Source organism: Suncus etruscus, chromosome 6 (assembly GCF_024139225.1).
Source record: "Suncus etruscus isolate mSunEtr1 chromosome 6, mSunEtr1.pri.cur, whole genome shotgun sequence".
NCBI lineage: Eukaryota > Metazoa > Chordata > Mammalia > Eulipotyphla > Soricidae > Suncus > Suncus etruscus.
In genome coordinates, this window is record NC_064853.1 from 77,673,240 (window position 1) to 77,690,601 (window position 17,362).

The 17,362-nt window shown below is 39.6% G+C and overlaps 1 protein-coding gene across 1 annotated transcript in view; it reads left to right on the forward strand.

Moving 5' to 3' along the window:
- Nucleotides 1–17,362, forward strand: part of TASP1 (taspase 1) — a 205,785-nt gene that overhangs the window by 6,522 nt on the left and 181,901 nt on the right. Inside the window, exons 2-3 of the mRNA XM_049774347.1 lie at nucleotides 4,751–4,950; nucleotides 8,045–8,112. Coding sequence (XP_049630304.1) covers nucleotides 4,806–4,950; nucleotides 8,045–8,112 — 213 coding nt within the window. The 5' untranslated portion in view covers nucleotides 4,751–4,805. The remainder of the gene's footprint in view (nucleotides 1–4,750; nucleotides 4,951–8,044; nucleotides 8,113–17,362) is intronic.

The window sequence follows — 17,362 nt, forward strand, 5'->3', positions numbered from 1 at the left end:
TACCAATTTATTCTAATTTATTCTCTCTTTTTTTCCCTTAATAAATGACTTTATTAGAATTCTATTAGAAAGGCTAGACCATTCATGAATTCTAAACAAAAACTTGTTTGTTTGTTTGTTTATTGATGAATGATTTTTGGGCCACACCCTGCAATGCTCAGAGGTTACTCCTGGCTCTGTGCTCAATAATCGCTTCTGGCCAGCTCAGGGGACCATATTGGATGCCAGGAATTGAACTGGGTCCATCCTGGGTTGGCCACATGCAAGTCAAATGCCTTACTGCTGTGCTATCTCTCTGGCCCCTCTAAACAAAAACTTATGTTAGAATAGAAGGTGCCTCATTTCCTTATATATACTAGAATATATATTTCCTTATGCCTACTAGAATATAATCATTTTAGTAACCATTGGATGTTGAAAGTGAGATTGTATATTAGATAGCCATATCTACTTGCGTTTTTTTCTTCAGCATAACTTTAGGCCAGCATCATTCTTAAGCCAATCGTTTTGGAGAATGTGCTGAAATGATGTGGTTTTCTAAGTTAAATGTATTTCAGATACTAATTGGAGGATGTTGTTTGCTAAGAAATATGAGTTCATTTTTTACATTTTATTTGTCAACAGATATAGGAGACGAATTTTAAAATCTTTTCCATATTAAAATGCTTGTTGTATCACATTATATTTATGAGTAGTATAGGTATTATGATTGTCTATCACGAAAAGTTTTATCTAAGGACAGTGAGTTGGAGTAGTTTGAAGTTTAATGTCATACTGCTATAATATATTCATTTTATTAAATTCTCAATTTCCAAAACCTATGTATTCATTTTGTGTGCTTAACCTTGTGGAGACAGTTAATTCTGTGGCGCGCCAAAGAAAATGGCCAATAGAGGTTGGCAGAAAAGTAATACTAATGATAATGAACACAAGAACATGTAGTGGCAGATTCCAGGAAATAACCAAAGTTAAATAAAGAAATTTTGGGGCCAACGTGATAGCACAGTGAGGAGTGCATGCAGCCTACCAGAATTCAGTCCCATTAAGCCACGTGGTTCCCCCAAACCTGCCAGGAGTAATTTATGAGTACAGAGCTAGTAATAATCCCTGGACACTGTTGGTGTGGCCCAAAACAAAACAAAACAAAAATTGAGGCATATATCTTTGTGAATTATTTGAGGGGAAAAAAATAGAGTCCAATTTAGAAAGATAATCACTGCCATACAACAAAACCACAAACGGCATGTTGCTCCAGCCTATGCCTGATCCTAACTGAGAACTGGTGAGGGATCTTCCTTTATTTAATATGAAAAGTCAATAGTAAAAAAAGGGACCTCACTACCTAGTCCAAACAGCAGTGGAACTTAAAGTGCAATTGCAGATCAGTGTTTGTTCCCAGTTCTGAAGAGATTATTTTGACATGTTAATTGCATTTTCTTTTCTTCTTTTTTTTTGGGGGGGTGGGGAGGGACCCATCCCGGTGGTACTCAGGACTTTTACTTATGCTTCTTTTATTAGGAATCTTTGGGTATGGCTAGGAGGATAATGGGGTGCTGGGAATAGAACCCAGGCCTGCTATGTACAAGGTGAGTGCCCTGCTCACTGTACTATTGCTCTGGCCATTAATTATGTTCTAATTAAATAATCAGTTGATTTTTGGGATCACACTGAACTCTTCTTAGGGATTACACCTGACTGCATTCAGGCGGTACTCAGGGAAACATATGGGATGCTAGGGATTGAACCCAGGTTGGCCTCATGCAAAGAAATTCCCTACCCTCTGTGCTGTCACTCTGGCCCCAAATTGCATTTTTTTGTATTTTTGTTTTTTGGGGCTATACCCAGTGGTGCTCAGGGATTACTCCTGACTCTGTGCTCAGAAATTTCTCCTAGCAGGCTCAGTGGGCCATATGGGATGCTGGTGATCTAACCCAGGTTGGCCATGTGTAAGGCAAAATGTTCTACCCACTATGCTATTGCTGCGGCCCTTTAATTGCATTTTAAATAATATGTACAATCTTTTTTTGGTTTTATTTTGTTTTATTTTATTTTATTTTATTTTTTTTTTTTTTTTTTTTTTTTTTTTTTTTTTTTTGTGGTTTTTGGGTCACACCCGGCAGTGCTCAGGGGTTACTCCTGGCTCCATGCTCAGAAATTGCTCCTGGCAGGCACGGGGGACCATATGGGACGCCGGGATTTGAACCGATGACCTTCTGCATGAAAGGCAAACGCCTTACCTCCATGCTATCTCTCCGGCCCCATTTTTTTTGGTTTTTGGGTCACACCTGGCAGCACTCAGGGATTACTTCTGGCTCTATGCTCAGAAATCGCTCCTGGCAGGCTCAAGGGACCATATGGGATGCCGGGATTTGAACCACCGACCTGCATGCAAGGCAAATGCCTTACCTCCATGCTATCTCTTCGGCCCCCCTTTTTTTTTTGGGTGGGGGCACACCTGGGTATGCTGATGGTGGTATTTTGGGGACCATATGAGATGCTGGGGATCACACCCAGGTTGTCAGAATGCAAGGCAAATGGTCCTCCATAGCTTGGCAGCCTTCTATAGACAATCTTTTGAATTCATTTTTATTTCTGTGTATTTTCTTTTCTTTCTTTCTTTTCTTTTTTTTTGGTTTTTGGGGCCACACTCATTTGATGCTCAGGGGTTACTCCTGCTAAGCGCTCAGAAATTGCCCCTGGCTTGGGGGAACCATATGGGACGCCAGGGGATCGAACCCCGGTCCTTCCTTGGCTAGCGCTTGCAAGGCAGACACCTTACCTCCAGCGCCACCTCGCCGGCCCTTGTATTTTATTTTCAAATCAATTTCTGAACTTTTTTTTCCCCTGAGCCATTCCTGATGGTGCTGAGAATTTATCTTGGCTCTGCATCTGAGGAGTCCTGGCAGTGACTGTGTGTGGTGATCGGGGATGTTCTTGAGTTGGCTGCATGCCTGAACTTGATTTTTTTTTTTTTTGGTTTTTGGGCCACACCCGGCGGTGCTCAGGGGTTACTCCTGACTGTCTGCTCAGAAATAGCTCCTGGCAGGCACGAGGGACCATATGGGACACCAGGATTTGAACCAACCACCTTAGGTCCTGGATCGGCTGCTTGCAAGGCAAACACCACTGTGCTATCTCTCTGGGCCCTGAACTTGATTTTTAATCAATATTTCACAGTTCTGAAGTTTTGCCTTTTTTCTTTTGTAGTTTACAAAAAATTTAGTCAACAGCTAATTAAAAGATTTATAAGATGTTCCTTTGGGTTGGAGAGTAAGTACAGCGAATGTTTGCCTTGCATGTTGATGATCTGGGTTTTATTCTTGGCACTCCATATGGTCCTCAGAGTACTGCTAGAAGTGATTTCTGAGTGCAGAACCATGAGTAACCCCTGAGCCTCACTGGATGTGGCCCAAAACCACCAAGCAAAAAAAGATGTTTTTTTTTCAAGGCCAGGGATCCTACTTAGTGGTAGAGCATATGCTTCATAGGTCTGAGGTCTTGTGTTGTTTCCAGTACTTTTAAAAACAGTCTTTTACATCAAAGATGGTCAGAGAAACTTTGTGAATTTTATCATAGCTTCTATTAATTCCTGGTTATAAAACCCAGTTAAATTTTATTATGTATTGGGGCCAAACATTAGCACAATGGGTAGGGTGTTTGCCTTGCATGTGGCTGACCCAGATTCGATCCCTAGCATCCCATATGATCCCCTGAGCCCGCCAGGAGTAACTTCTGAGTGCAGAACCAGGAGTAAACCCCTGAGCATCACTGGGTATGGCCCCAAACCAAAATGTAATAAATTATATAACATCTCAGTTAATGACAATTTTAAAATAAAAAAAAATAGGGGCCGGAGAGACAACATGGAGGTAGGGCGTTTGCCTGGCATGCAGAAGGACTGGTTCGAATCCCAGCATCCCATATGGTCCTTGTAGCCTGCCAGGAGCGATTTCTGAGCTTAGAGCCAGGACTAACCCCTGAGTGCTGCCGGATGTGACCCAAAAACAAACAAAAACAAAACTACAAAAAAAAAAAAACCCCAAAAACAAACCCCCCCAAAAAAACTGTTTTGTGGAAGCATTTCCATATATTCTGAAACCAGGAACATTATCACAAAGCAGTGCTGATGTTAATCAAGTAAGAGTTCATATCAGGGGTTAGGAATGTATCTCAGTGGTACATTAAACTTACCCAATGTTATATGTCATCATATCTCCAAGCCAGAGAATAATAGTAAGGAACAATCTAGACTTTATATGAAGGTTCAGTGATGGGCAGCATGCCTGTAATTCTAGAATCCCAGAAATTATTAGCAGTTGGTTGGAAGGGAGTAGAAACATATTTAAATTATATTGAGGGGTTGGAGAGATAGCACAATGGTAGGGCTTTGCCTTTCACACAGCCAATCCAGGACAGACAGTGGTACAAATCCTGGCATCCCATATTGTCCCCTGAACCTGCCAGTAGTGATTTCTGAGCGTAGAGCCAAGAGTAACCCCTGACTGCTGCCAGGTAGATTGTCTTTGGAGTCAGTATTAAGTTTTTTGACAACAGTTCTTTGTTTTATTTGAGTGTAAATAAGTACTGTCAGTGGACAGTTTTAAATTTTAATTTTTTCTTTTAATATTCTTTTTGCTCAGTTAAAGAACTTAAAAATAATCTGGGTTTTGGAATTCATCTTTTTGTGAACTTAGTTGTTCTGTGTGTTAGTGGAAAGACCTGCATACAATCTCTCCTTGCTTCCCTTTAGTTCCTTTTGGATGGAAGTATGCTGTGTTCCTGGTAGAAGATGGTAACCTTGGAGGATGACCATGGAGAAGGGGATGAGCTCTGGGCCAGGGCTGCCATCCAGATCAACCCAAGTTTCGGGTGTTAAAGTAATAGCCACCGAGTTGGAAGCGAAGCAGCCACATAAAGAACACCGAGGAGGCTTTGTGTTGGTGCATGCAGGTGAGCCCAAGTGGATCTTTTGGAAGATGGAAACGGTGTGCTAGTTTTTCCTTGGTTGAAGAAGAGCAAGAATTACATTTCATATCTGACTGAGGAATTAGAATCAAAGAGATCTATTTTTTTGTTTGTTTCTTGAGTCACAACATCAGTGATCAGGGGTGACTCTTGGTTCTGTGCTCCCTCCTCTTCTATCGCTTTGGCCCTAGAGATCTACTTAGGTGAAGTGCCCACTGACTCCTGATCAATGGAAAGAACTTGTATTTGTTTCTTTGTTTTCTTTTGGGGCCACACCCAATGGTTCTTGAGGACTACACTTGTGAGTAGCTGTTAGCAGTGCCCCAGAGGATTATGCAGTGTCTGGGAATCAAACCCAGGATGGAAGGTGGTTCAAATCCCAGCAATCCCATATGGTCCTCTGAGCCTGCCAGGAGCGACTTCTGAGCGCAGAGCCACGAGAGCCAGAACTAATCGCCACTAGATGTAACCTAAAAACAAACAAACAAACAACCCAACCAACCAACCAACCAACCAATCAAAAAAAGCCTTTTCAAACCCTTAGTGCTGAGTACATATGTTAGGCCCTTGGTTTGATCTGGTACCACACAAACCAAACACAAGTTTGATTTCCTTTTTTCCTCAAGTGATTTTTAAAGGAGCAAGGTCAATTTATAGAAATAACCAAATTAGAAAGATCATCTTCTACTATTGTCTTAGTTTCTTACCTAATTTCTGAACCACATGTTGGAGGTACATCTTTTAGTATAAAGTGAGTTCTTTTTTGCTTTGTTTTGTTTTTGAGCCACATCTAACAGTGTTCAGGGCTTATTGTTGACTTTGTGCTCAGACATTGCTCCTGGTGGTGCTCAGAGGACTCTATGGGATGCTATGGAGTAAACCTGAGTTGACCACATGGAAGACCAAAGCCCTACCCACCATCCTATTACTACGCTTCTCAAAATAAAAATTTTTTGAAAATTCTGGACAAGTTTTTAAAAAATGTATAAGAAAGGCCTAACATTTTTGATAAACACCAACATAGAGCTTTGGGTTAATTGGAAAGTGTTGCTTTCTGTGATCATAGAATGATTGTCTGACATGACATATGATAGATTGGATGATGATGCCTCTTAGATTAACTTGGAGCTGGTGGCTGGCTGTTATAGAAAGAAATCTAGATTATGGTGTGAACTAATATGAATTTAGGGTGCTTTCTCCTTTCTAAATTATAGAAATTCCAGAAAAGTGCTTGATTATACAGAATTAAGTATTGTTATGGGGCTCTTGTTTGGTATATTCAAGGTCAAAAATTCACTTCCTCTTCCAGCTTAAAGATTTTAAAGCCGGGCCTGGAGAGATAGCACAGTGGTGTTTGCCTTGCAAGCAGCCAATCCAGGACCAAAGGTGGTTGGTTTGAATCCCAGTGTCCCATATGGCCCCTGTGCCTCCCAGGAGCTATTTCTGAGCAGACAGCCAGGAGTAACCTCTGAGCACCGCCGGGTGTGGCCCAAAAACCAAAAAAAAAAAAAAAAAAAAAAAAAAGATTTTAAAGCCATGTGCTTCTCTTACTTTGTTTTCAGGCCATAGAGAACTAGTACCCAAAATTTAGTCATTTGAATATATATTTTAGATTTTTTTCCCCTACATCTATTGACTATTCAGAGAAAAAATGGAAAAACTGGGGCCGGGCGGTGGCGCTAAAGGTAAGGTGCCTTGCCTTGCCTGAGCTAGCCTTGGACGGACCACGGTTCGATCCCCCGGTGTCCCATATGGTCCCCCAAGCCAGGAGCAACTTCTGAGCACATAGCCACGAGTAACCCCTGAGCGTTACCGGGTGTGGCCCAAAAACCAAAAAAAAAAAAAAAAAAAAGGAAAAACTACACATTTTTCAAACTTAAACATTTTAAGAGAAAGTCTACCTTTACATATATAGAATCTTAATATCATTTCTATGAAGAGAAAGTAAAACACAGTGTAAAGAAAGTGATGAAATTAAAATTCAGCTTTATTTTGTGCATTTCAGCAACATTCTTTTGTATTTCCTTTTTAAATATATTAGTGTTAACCAAAGCTAAAGATATATTTGGACCATGCTAAGACTTAAAAATCTCATTCAGAGTTGAATGATTTCTTTTTTTTTTTTGGTTTTTGGGTCACACCCGGCAGTGCTCAGGGGTTCCTCCTGGCTGTCTGCTCAGAAATAGCTCCTGACAGGCATGGGGGACCTTATGGGACACCGGAATTCGAACCAACCACCTTTGGTCCTGGATCGGCTTGAAAGGCAAACGCCGCTGTGCTAGCTCTTCAGGTCCAGAGTTGAATGATTTCTATGTTAATCTTCTTTATGCTATCATTTATAAAACCACCTATTTAACAGCTGTTTACCATATTTTGGGAAATACTGCTGAAATAATGAGGCCACAAGGCCTTAGAAGACATTATTGGGATCACCTGTTTAAAAAATATGAAGGGAGGCTAGTTAGGCATTTGCACACATCTAAGTTTTCTGGAGAAGACGGCTGAAAATTTAGGTAAATGAATTGGTTATTGGGGTTATTGTATTTTCTGTTGAAAATTTAGGTAAATGAATTGGTTATTGGGGTTATTGTATTTTCTGTTGTCCTGGTTAACTCTTAACTATACCACAGAGCCTAGCTCTTTTTTTTTTTTTTTTTTTTTTTTTGATATGAGGAAAGGTGGGTTAAGTTTGTAGATCCATATGAGGGACAGTGAGGCTTAGAGATGATAATGTTTTGTGTGACACCCAGCAGTGCTCAGGGCTACCCTTTTTTCTGTGCTCAGGGATCATTCCAGTCAAGGATCAGAGGTGCTGGGGATTGAACTCAAGTTAACTGTATGCAAAGCAACATGGACACATGTGTTGTTTCTAATATACCTGGCGGGAAAATTTTTTGAAAATGCAGATAAGTTTTAAAAAAGGCTTATGTAGAAAAATACTCTCTTAGATTTTCATAATTCCTAATAGTAAGGGCAGTGGTTTTATTTTTAATAGAAGAACATTAGTTTGCATAAACTATAAGCAAGGGCTTGGATATAGTCTGATGCTAATAACAGGCGAGTACTTTTTCCATTACAGGTGCAGGTTATCATTCTGAATCCAAAGCCAAGGAATATAAACATGTGTGCAAACGAGCTTGTCAAAAGGTATGTGTTGAATACATATGATTGAAACATTTATATAGTAAAACAGCTTATCTTGAAATTTAAAATTTTTAAGATTTGATTCATGGGATATTTAGTTTTAGCTGCAGAATTATTAGGCTGATTGTTGTTTCAATTTTTGCTTTTTTTTTTGGTCTTTGGACCACACCCAGTGATGCTCAGGGGTTACACCTGACTATGCGCTTAGAAATCGCTCCTGGCTTGGGGACTATATGGGATGCCAGGGGATCGAACCGTGGTCTGTCCTAGGCTAGTGCAGGCAAGGCAGACACCTTAACGCTTGACCTACTGTTCCAGCCCCAAATTTGTGTATTTTTATTTCCAAGGGACATTAGATCTGTCCTTTCTTTTTCCAAATCTAAGTATGTATTTTTGAAATTGTGCACACATAATGATGTATCATTTAGTTTGCAAAGACCTTGACATCAATAAAAGGGAGAAAGAAAACAGCCCAAAGGCAGCCCTTTCTGTGAAGGGAAGAAAAATGATGAAAATGAGGTCTTTTTTAGGAAGATTATCTTGTGCTGTTTCCTTCTGTCTCTCAATATATAGTTTCTATCATAGCAAATTAGTTATCATTCTTGAGCTTAACTTCATCCTTACAAGGAGTTGTGCATTTTTCTTTTTGGTTTCTTTTTTTTCTGAGGGAGTGGGGGGCACACCTGGTGACACTCAGGAATTACTTCTGGCTATACATTCAGAAATTACTCCTGGTTTGGGGGACCATATGGGATGCTGGGGATTGAACCCAGGTCTGTCCTGGGTCAGCCACATGCAAGGCAAATGCCCTACTGCTGTGCTATTTCTTTGGCCCCTTCCTTTTTGGTTTCTGAGAATCAGGTGATGGAAAATATCCTTAAGAAGGTGAACAAATAGAAGAGTTGGATTAATTCAGTAGAAACAACACAAGAATCATTGGTGTCCCAGAGACCCAGGAAGAAAACCCCATGAAAAATCAACAGTCAAGGACATGATTGCAGAGAAATTTCCAGAGGTAAAGAGTATATGCAACCACATCCTGGATGCCCAAGGAGAATCAGCTAAAAGAGATCCAAAGAAAAGCAACCCAAGGCACATCTTAGTCACAATGATGAATACTATCGATAGGGATAGAATACTAAAGGTAGCAAAATCCAAAAGAGAAATTACATGCAAAGAAGCATCCTTAAGATTTACAGTGGATTTATCACAAGCCACTTTCAAGGCCTGAAACAGTATACTATATAGTAAGAAAACTCAATGAAATGAATGTTTTGCTAAGAATACTTTACCCATTCAAGAAAGAATGGATGAGCAAAAGCATAGAAACTTTGTAAAGTATCAAAACCAACCATAAAAGAACTACAGGGTCTACTTTAAGACAAGGCAGACCTAATAAATACAGCAAACTCCTACAAAAAGATGACACCTAATCCCATGTCAATCATCTCTCAACATCAATGGACTAAATATACCAGTTAAGAGAAACAGCATGACAAAATGAATCAAAACCTTGAATCCAACATTTTGATGCCTGCAATAAACATCTGAAGTCAAAGCAAACATAGATTCAAAGACAAAGTGTTGGAGGACAATCATTCAAGCAAATAACTCCTTTAAAAAGTCTGGGGTAGCCATACTCATATCAGACAACACAGACTTTGGGCTTAAAAACATTATAAAAGACAGAGATGGGGCCAGAGAGATAGCATGGAGGTAAGGCGTTTGCCTTGCTTTCAGAAGGACAGTGGTTTGAATCCCGGCATCCCATATGGTCCTCTGAGCCTGCCAGGAGTAATCCCTGAGCTTTGCCAGGTGTGACCCGAAAAAACAAAACAAAACAAAAAACAGATGGACATTTTTTACTAATGAAGGAATGTGTATACCAAGAAGAATCACACTTCTAAACATATATGCAACCAGTGATGGGCCAGAAAAATACTTAAAACAACTGCTGATAAATTTGAAGAAAGACATCAAAAGAACACAATATAGTTGGAGACATAAACACTGCCTTATCACCCCTTGATAGATTATCGAGCCTAAAGTTTAACAAAGACAGAGTGGGAGTGGTTTTGAAGGAAGAAATAAAAGAGAGTGGCATGCCAAGAGACATTTCTGAACACAGAATAACCCCTGAGTGCTGCTCAGTGTGGCCCCAAAAACAAAAACAAAAAAACAAAACAAAACATAATGCACTGAAAATAGAGGTGGAATACAAGTAGATAAGGAGAAATAACTTTAAAACCTGGAAATTAAACATATTACTACTGAACAATCAGTGTTTCAGAGATGAAATCAAAGAGGAAATGAAAAGATTCCTGGAAACAAATGAGAATAAAGACAAATTATCAGAATTTGTGGGATACAGCAAAAGAAGATGATTAGGGATACCTGAACATACCTATCTCTATTGAGGAAATTGATTGGCTAATCAAAAGGATTACCATAAACAAAAGCCCAGGCCTAGATAGATTGACAAATGAATTCTTTCAAAACTTTCCAGAGGATATGCTGTCAATCCTCTTCAAGCTCTTCCAGGAAATTTAAGAAACAGAAACACACCCAAATAATTTCTATGAAGCTAACATCACACTGATACCAAAAACAGACAATACCCCCCCATTGAAAATTATTATTCCATGTTCTTGATGGATATGGATGCAAAGATCCTCAACAAAATACTAGCAAATAGAGTTCAACAACTCACCAGGAAGCTTATACCCCTATGAACAAGTAGGATTCATCCAGGGATGCAACAATGGTTTAACATACACAGTTAATATAATATACCATGTTAATAAAAGAAAAAACAAACCATATGATCATGTCAATAGACCTCAGAAAGCATTTGACAAGTTTCAGCAACTATTCATGATAAAAATACTCAGCAAGATGGGAATTGAAGGAACTTCCTCAATATTGTCAAAGCCATTTATCATATACTCATTGCGAACATCATACTCAATGGGAAAAACTAAAAGCTATTTCACTTCACTAAGGCAAGGTTGCCCCCTCTTGCCACTTCTATTCAATATAATATTGGAAGTATGTGCCATAGCAGTTAGACAAGAATAAGACATCAAGGGCATTCACATAAGAAAGGAAGAAATGAAGCTCTTGTTCTTTGCAGATGACATGATACTGTATCTATAAAATTCTAATGGCTCCAAAAAAATAGCTTCTAGAAACATTAAAAAAAAGCTTTCAGTTGCTGGCCACAAAGTTAATATGCAAAAACCCATGGCTTTCCTATGCACAAATAATGAAAGAGAAGAAAAATATATTAAGAAAACCTTATCAAAATTGTGCCTAAGAAAAATAAGTACCTTGAAGTCAACTTAAGTAAAGAGGTGCAAGAACTATGTAAAGAAGACTACAAAACACTGCATCAACAAATAAAAGAGGACACAAGGAAATGGAGACATATACTCTGCTCATGGATTAGGAGGATTAACATCATTAAAATTTCAATAGTTCCTCCTAAAGCATTGTACAGATTTAATGCAATCCCTATAAAATTCCCATGACAGTTTTTAAAGAAGTGGATGCTCCTTGAATTCATATGGATAAATAACTGTCCATGAATAGCTAAAGCAATCATTGGCAAAATAAATAATAAATAATAAAAAGAAAAAAGAAAAAGATGGGAGGGGAATCACTTTCCCCAACTTTAAAGTACGTTAAATCAGTAGTCATTAAACCAGCATGGTATTGGAACAAGGGCAGGCCTTCAGATCAGTAGAATCGACTTGAATATTCAGAGATGGACCCACAGGTTTATGAACAATTAATTTTTGATGAAGGAGCAAGAAATACAAAGTGGAGCAAGGAAATCCTCTTCAATAAGTGGTGCTCGGAAAACTTGGCAAAAAAAAAAAAAGGGGGGGGGCAGGCAAAAAATTGAACTCAGTCCTCTCCTTAACACCATGCCTGAAGGTCAGTTCAAAAATGATTAAAAACTTGATATCAGGGTTTCTCTGTCCTTGAAGCATACTGCTATGGCAGTGGTCGGCCACCTTTTTTTTCAACTGACCCACATCTCGCCAAAACTATGATTGAAATTTATTTTGAGAGCCACATTTTTTGGGGAGGTCACACCCGGCAATGCTCAGGGGTTATTCCTGGCTTTACACTCAGAAATTGCCCCCAGCAGGCTCAGGGGACCATATGGATGTTGGGATTCGAACCAGCGACCTTCCGCATGCAAGGCAAACACCTTACCGCTGTGCTATCTCTCTGGCCCCTTGAGCTGTATCATTTAAGTCACAAGACTCGTCAACTGCTGTTGATAAAGCTGAAACCACTTTAAGATCACCAACTTGTTGGTTGGTTATATTGGAAGACATTTTGGCTGTTCTATCCTTCACTGTTTTAGCAGACAATGGCAAATCTTTAATTTTCTTTTTTTAGAATTTCCTCTTTGTTCTTAAAATCCCTGAATAACTCTTCTGATGCACTTATAAAACATTGTTTTATGTATTTGCCATCTGTATATGGTTTGCTTCTCTTAGCAGTTTCTTGACTAACTGCAAAACTTGCAAAATTAACATATTTGGAAGATAGCACTCAGTGATTAAACACAGAATTTGATTTTTCTTTTTTTTTATTTTTATTTTTTTGGTTTTTAGGGCCACACCTGTTTGATGCTCAGGGGTTACTCTTGGCTAAGCGCTCAGAAATTGCCCCTGGCTTGGGGGACCATATGGGACACTGGGGGATCGAACTGCGGTCCTTCGTTGGCTAGCCCTTGCAAGGCAGACACCTTACCTCTAATGCCACCTTACCGGCCCCAGAACTTGATTTTTCAGACTCTTAAGAAGTTCCTCAACTGCTTTCTTCCTTGCATCACCAACAGGATATTTATTACTAAAGGACAAATGTTTTGTTGTGAAGTGTCTCTCCAAATTAGATTTTTTGTTATGCGCCAATTTTTCTTTACAAATAAAACAGGTTGGAAAGCCATTTATGTTCTGAAATGCAAAAGACTTGGTCCATTCCACTTTAAATTCATGGTTTTCGTCTTCCAGTTTTTGGATGACACACTGTTATGGGGACCTTTGTGGATGACGCACTGTTATTTATCTGTGGAAGATGCACTGGTATTTATCGGTGGATGACGCACTGTTATTTGTGGATGACGCACTGTTATGGGGGGATCTGTGGATGACGCATATTGGTATCTTATGTGTGTGTAAATAGTATTATAAAATTAGTGGGGCTCATCATGGATATTTTAAGCAGGGTTTACTCAAATAGTCCTCACTGGTACTGTAATATATTGACCTTAGAACCTGGCCACTAACTTATTTTGCTGTCTCCTAGATTAAAAAAAATGCGTGAAACTCTGGCTCACAGGGCCCAATACAAATATTGTCCCACAGGGGAGGGGATGTGTCGGGGTCTAGGCTGGACAGTGACTTACCAGGCACCACGATGCAGCCACTGACTCACACACGGCTCTCTCCTCTGTTACTCCTCAGTCTGTAGTGCAGAGAGGATGCTGCCTCAATGCCACTGGGCCAAATAGAAAGTCACACACCCCCATACCACATGACCTGACTGGACCGGTGTGGCGCCACACAGAAAGTCACACACCCCCATACCACATGGCCTGACTGGAGCTGTGTGGCGCCACACAGAAAGTCACGCCCCCACCCCCCCATACCACATAACCCAACTGGAGCTGTGTGGAGCCCACTGCTGGGGCTGCACACAGGGCGGGCACTGACAGAGGCTAGGAGCAGAGTCCTGACTCCTGAAGGGGCCACCCGGCACACAGAAGAGCCAAATTAAAGTGTAAAGAGCCACATGTGGTTCGGGAGCCACAGGTTGCCGACCACAGTACTATGGGAACAACTACAAATTCCATACTCAGTTATTTACATACCCAAGGTCTTTTTATGGTGCCAGGAAACTTTCCACTCAGATGTGTGTGATGACATTCCTCTTCTATAGCTGGAGATCTTGTTATTTGCATAGGTCATAGGGTGAAGGCTAGGAGAGAGTTTTTCATTACTGTTTTAGGAGTTCTGTTCTATCATTGTTGTATTCAGTCTTCTGTAATTAGTGGTATCTGTATCTCTTAGGCCAAGGGAATTCCTGTTCTAATTTCCCCAATATTTACCGTGCTTATGAAAAAAAAAAAAAAGAAGAAGAAACAACTCTTTTTTTTTAAGAAGATGCTGGTCTGCTTTTTTTTTTTTTTTTTCATAGCTGATGGTTTTGGGTTTTGGTTTATTCTTTTTTTTTTTTTTTTTGGTATAATTCTTTTTTTTATTTTTATTTTTAATTATGAGAACAAAGATGCAAAGAAAGAGGACAAGGTAAAGTTACAGTGGAAGGACAATCACCCATAACATAATTCTCAGAAGAAGTCCCCTTGCTGATATCTTAACTTTGAACTTTCAGCCAAAGAACATTAAGATAAATAAAACAGAATCCATGTACAATTACTTTGTCCCTCAAGTCCCCAGATTGTAACACATTATAATATTTTTAACAGCACACAAGGCAATCTAAAGCCATAAAACTTACGTAACTCCTTAAGCATTAGAGGCATAGTATTTTTTACATTTCCATGTACATGCATATTAGCTTAAGTTAACCTCAAATTTTTAAGTGTTTTTTTAAGGATTAGAGTCAAAGGAGCACAGTAAAAACGGTGTTAGAGTGGCAATTGTTGTTTGCATAGGCCCACCAAAACATGAGGGGCATGGAAAGGAATAACCTTGGCCTAAATACAAAGACGCTACCCCTGAAGTTTCCTGGCATATGACCAACTCTAGGCTCCAGGCAAGCAGATCGTCCAATCCAAGACATTGTCTGTAGTGCCAACACACTTTTCACTAGTCTCTGTTGTTGGTATTATGTTTCTGTATTAAAGATCCTGGAATCTGCATATCTTACATTGAAGTCATGATGTGGAGCGTCCTCTCGTTTCACCTCATCATTAAAGGGCAATACAGGGAGTCCTGTCCTGTAAGCAGGTTGTTGTTGTTGTTAGGTCTTCTCAGTATTAAGGGAAGTCTCTTTTGAGCAGGTCGATGTCTGAGCAGTGGTAGGGTCTTCCCTGGTAGAGGATTGCTTCCAGGTGATGTTATAGACAAACCTGGATGTTTCGTGGATCATTCTTATTTTTTAAATTCTTTTTGAACTTTGGTTGTCACTCTCTTATTGTTTTTGTTTTTGTTTTGTTTTGTTACCTTTTTTTCTTTTTTTCCTTTCTTCTTCTAAATAGATATTTATAACTCCCAGACGGACTCCTAGTTTTTTTTCTCTTTTTTGTTTGCCCTTTTTTTCTTTCTTTTCTTCTCCCATATCTTTTCTTATATTTCCAGTAGAACCATATTACTGGAATCACCTTGATCAACCTCATAATTTGAGGGGGGGGGAAATGGATGGTACTAAGATTAGACAATTGTATGTTCATTTGGTGGAAATAAAAAGTGATCAGACTTGAATACCAAATCCAAAGTCAATGACAACAGAATTGATATCCAATCTATAATAAGCTGTACAATTGGGGAACAGTTGCAGTAGCACTAAGGGCCGTAAAGGAGGGAGATGTGGGATGTATGCTGGGAATTGGTAGAGGGAGGACAACACTGGTGGTGGGAATGCCCCTCATTCATTGTCACTATGTGCCTTAAATATTACTGTGAATGATTTGTAATTCACTTTGACCACAATACAAATTAAAACAGAAAACAAACCAAAAAAACTTGATATCAGACCTGAAATTGTAGAGGAAAACATAGGCAGAATACTCCACAACACTGAAACTAAAGGCATCTTTAAGGATAAACCACTGCTGGCCATGCACATGGAAGCAATACAAACAAATGGGACTACATTAAACTGAGAATCTTCTGCACTTCAAAGGAAATAGTGACTAGGAACAATATTCACCAATGGAATGGGAGAAACTATTCGCCCAATATCCATCAGATAAGGGTTTAATATCTAAGACATATAAGGCACTGATTGAACTTTACAAAACAAAACATTTCACCCCATCCAAAAGTGGGGAGAAGAAATAAACAGATATGGGGCCAGAGAGATACATGGACGTAAGGCATTTGCCTTTCATGCAGAAGGTGGGTGGTTCGAATCCTGGTATCCCATATTGCTGTGGGCAGCTTCTGTCCTACAGCCATCAGTGGGATTTTGATGAATCCACTTTAGGGAGAGTGGGTTGCACGGACGGTGAAATATAAAATAATTAAACTACACAGAGTATGTGGGGTCAACACATTTATTGGCAGGAGTGCAACAAGTTTAATTTTTTGAGCAGGGGAATTTATAGGGGTAAAATTAGCCATAGGTAAAGAATAATTATAATTACAAAGCATAGTATAACAGTAACAGCACCAAAGCTATGGGTGTGACTGTAAAAATTCTAGGTTACAAAGGAGAAGGTTACAACTCAAGGCAACTCTTTGCAAGCTTACTTTAAATGCAAAATTAGGATTAGGAGGGAGTAGACAATATCTAGGAACTTGATCTTTAGTGGACTGGACTCTATTGTTTTAGAGCAGGGGTCTTCAAACTACGGCCCGCGGGCCACATGCGGCCCGCAGAGGAGTCTGATCTGGCCCGCCAGCAGTGAGTGCTGTTTGGTTGCCAAGATACCTGTCAGCATATACACTCAGTGTATATCCAAATATCAGGAACCATGCACTCAAAATGGTAACCATCATTGGTAGCACTTATGCCTGTGAACAGACTTTTTCAAGAATGAAACATCTGAAATCTCCAACCAGATCAAGATTAACTGATGCCCATTTGCATCACTTGTTACGGCTGGCCGTGACAAATATGGAACCGGACATTGACCATCTCATTAGCCAAAAGCAGGCCCACAGTTCCCATTGAAATACTGGTGCGTGATCTGTTTATTTATAAATGGTTTTCATTTTATTTATAAAAGATATGTGCAGTGTGAGCAGGAATTAGTAGCTCATATAGTCCGGCCCTCCAGCTCTTAAATGAACCATAATCCGGCCCCCACTTTAAAAAGTTTGAAGACCCATGTTTTAGAGGTTAAGTAAAGGGAGGAGCCAAATCTCCAAAAGTGAGTTTCCTTATTTTTAAAGGATGGTCAATAGTTAATAGCCAGGATCTGCATTCTGGTTACGCCCTTGATTACCAGAAAATGCAGCTGCAACGACGTATTTGAAAAAGAGAGAAAAAGTATTGTCTTTGCTTTTAGGGCTGGCTAATATCCAGAAAAGGGGCTCTCAAATAATCT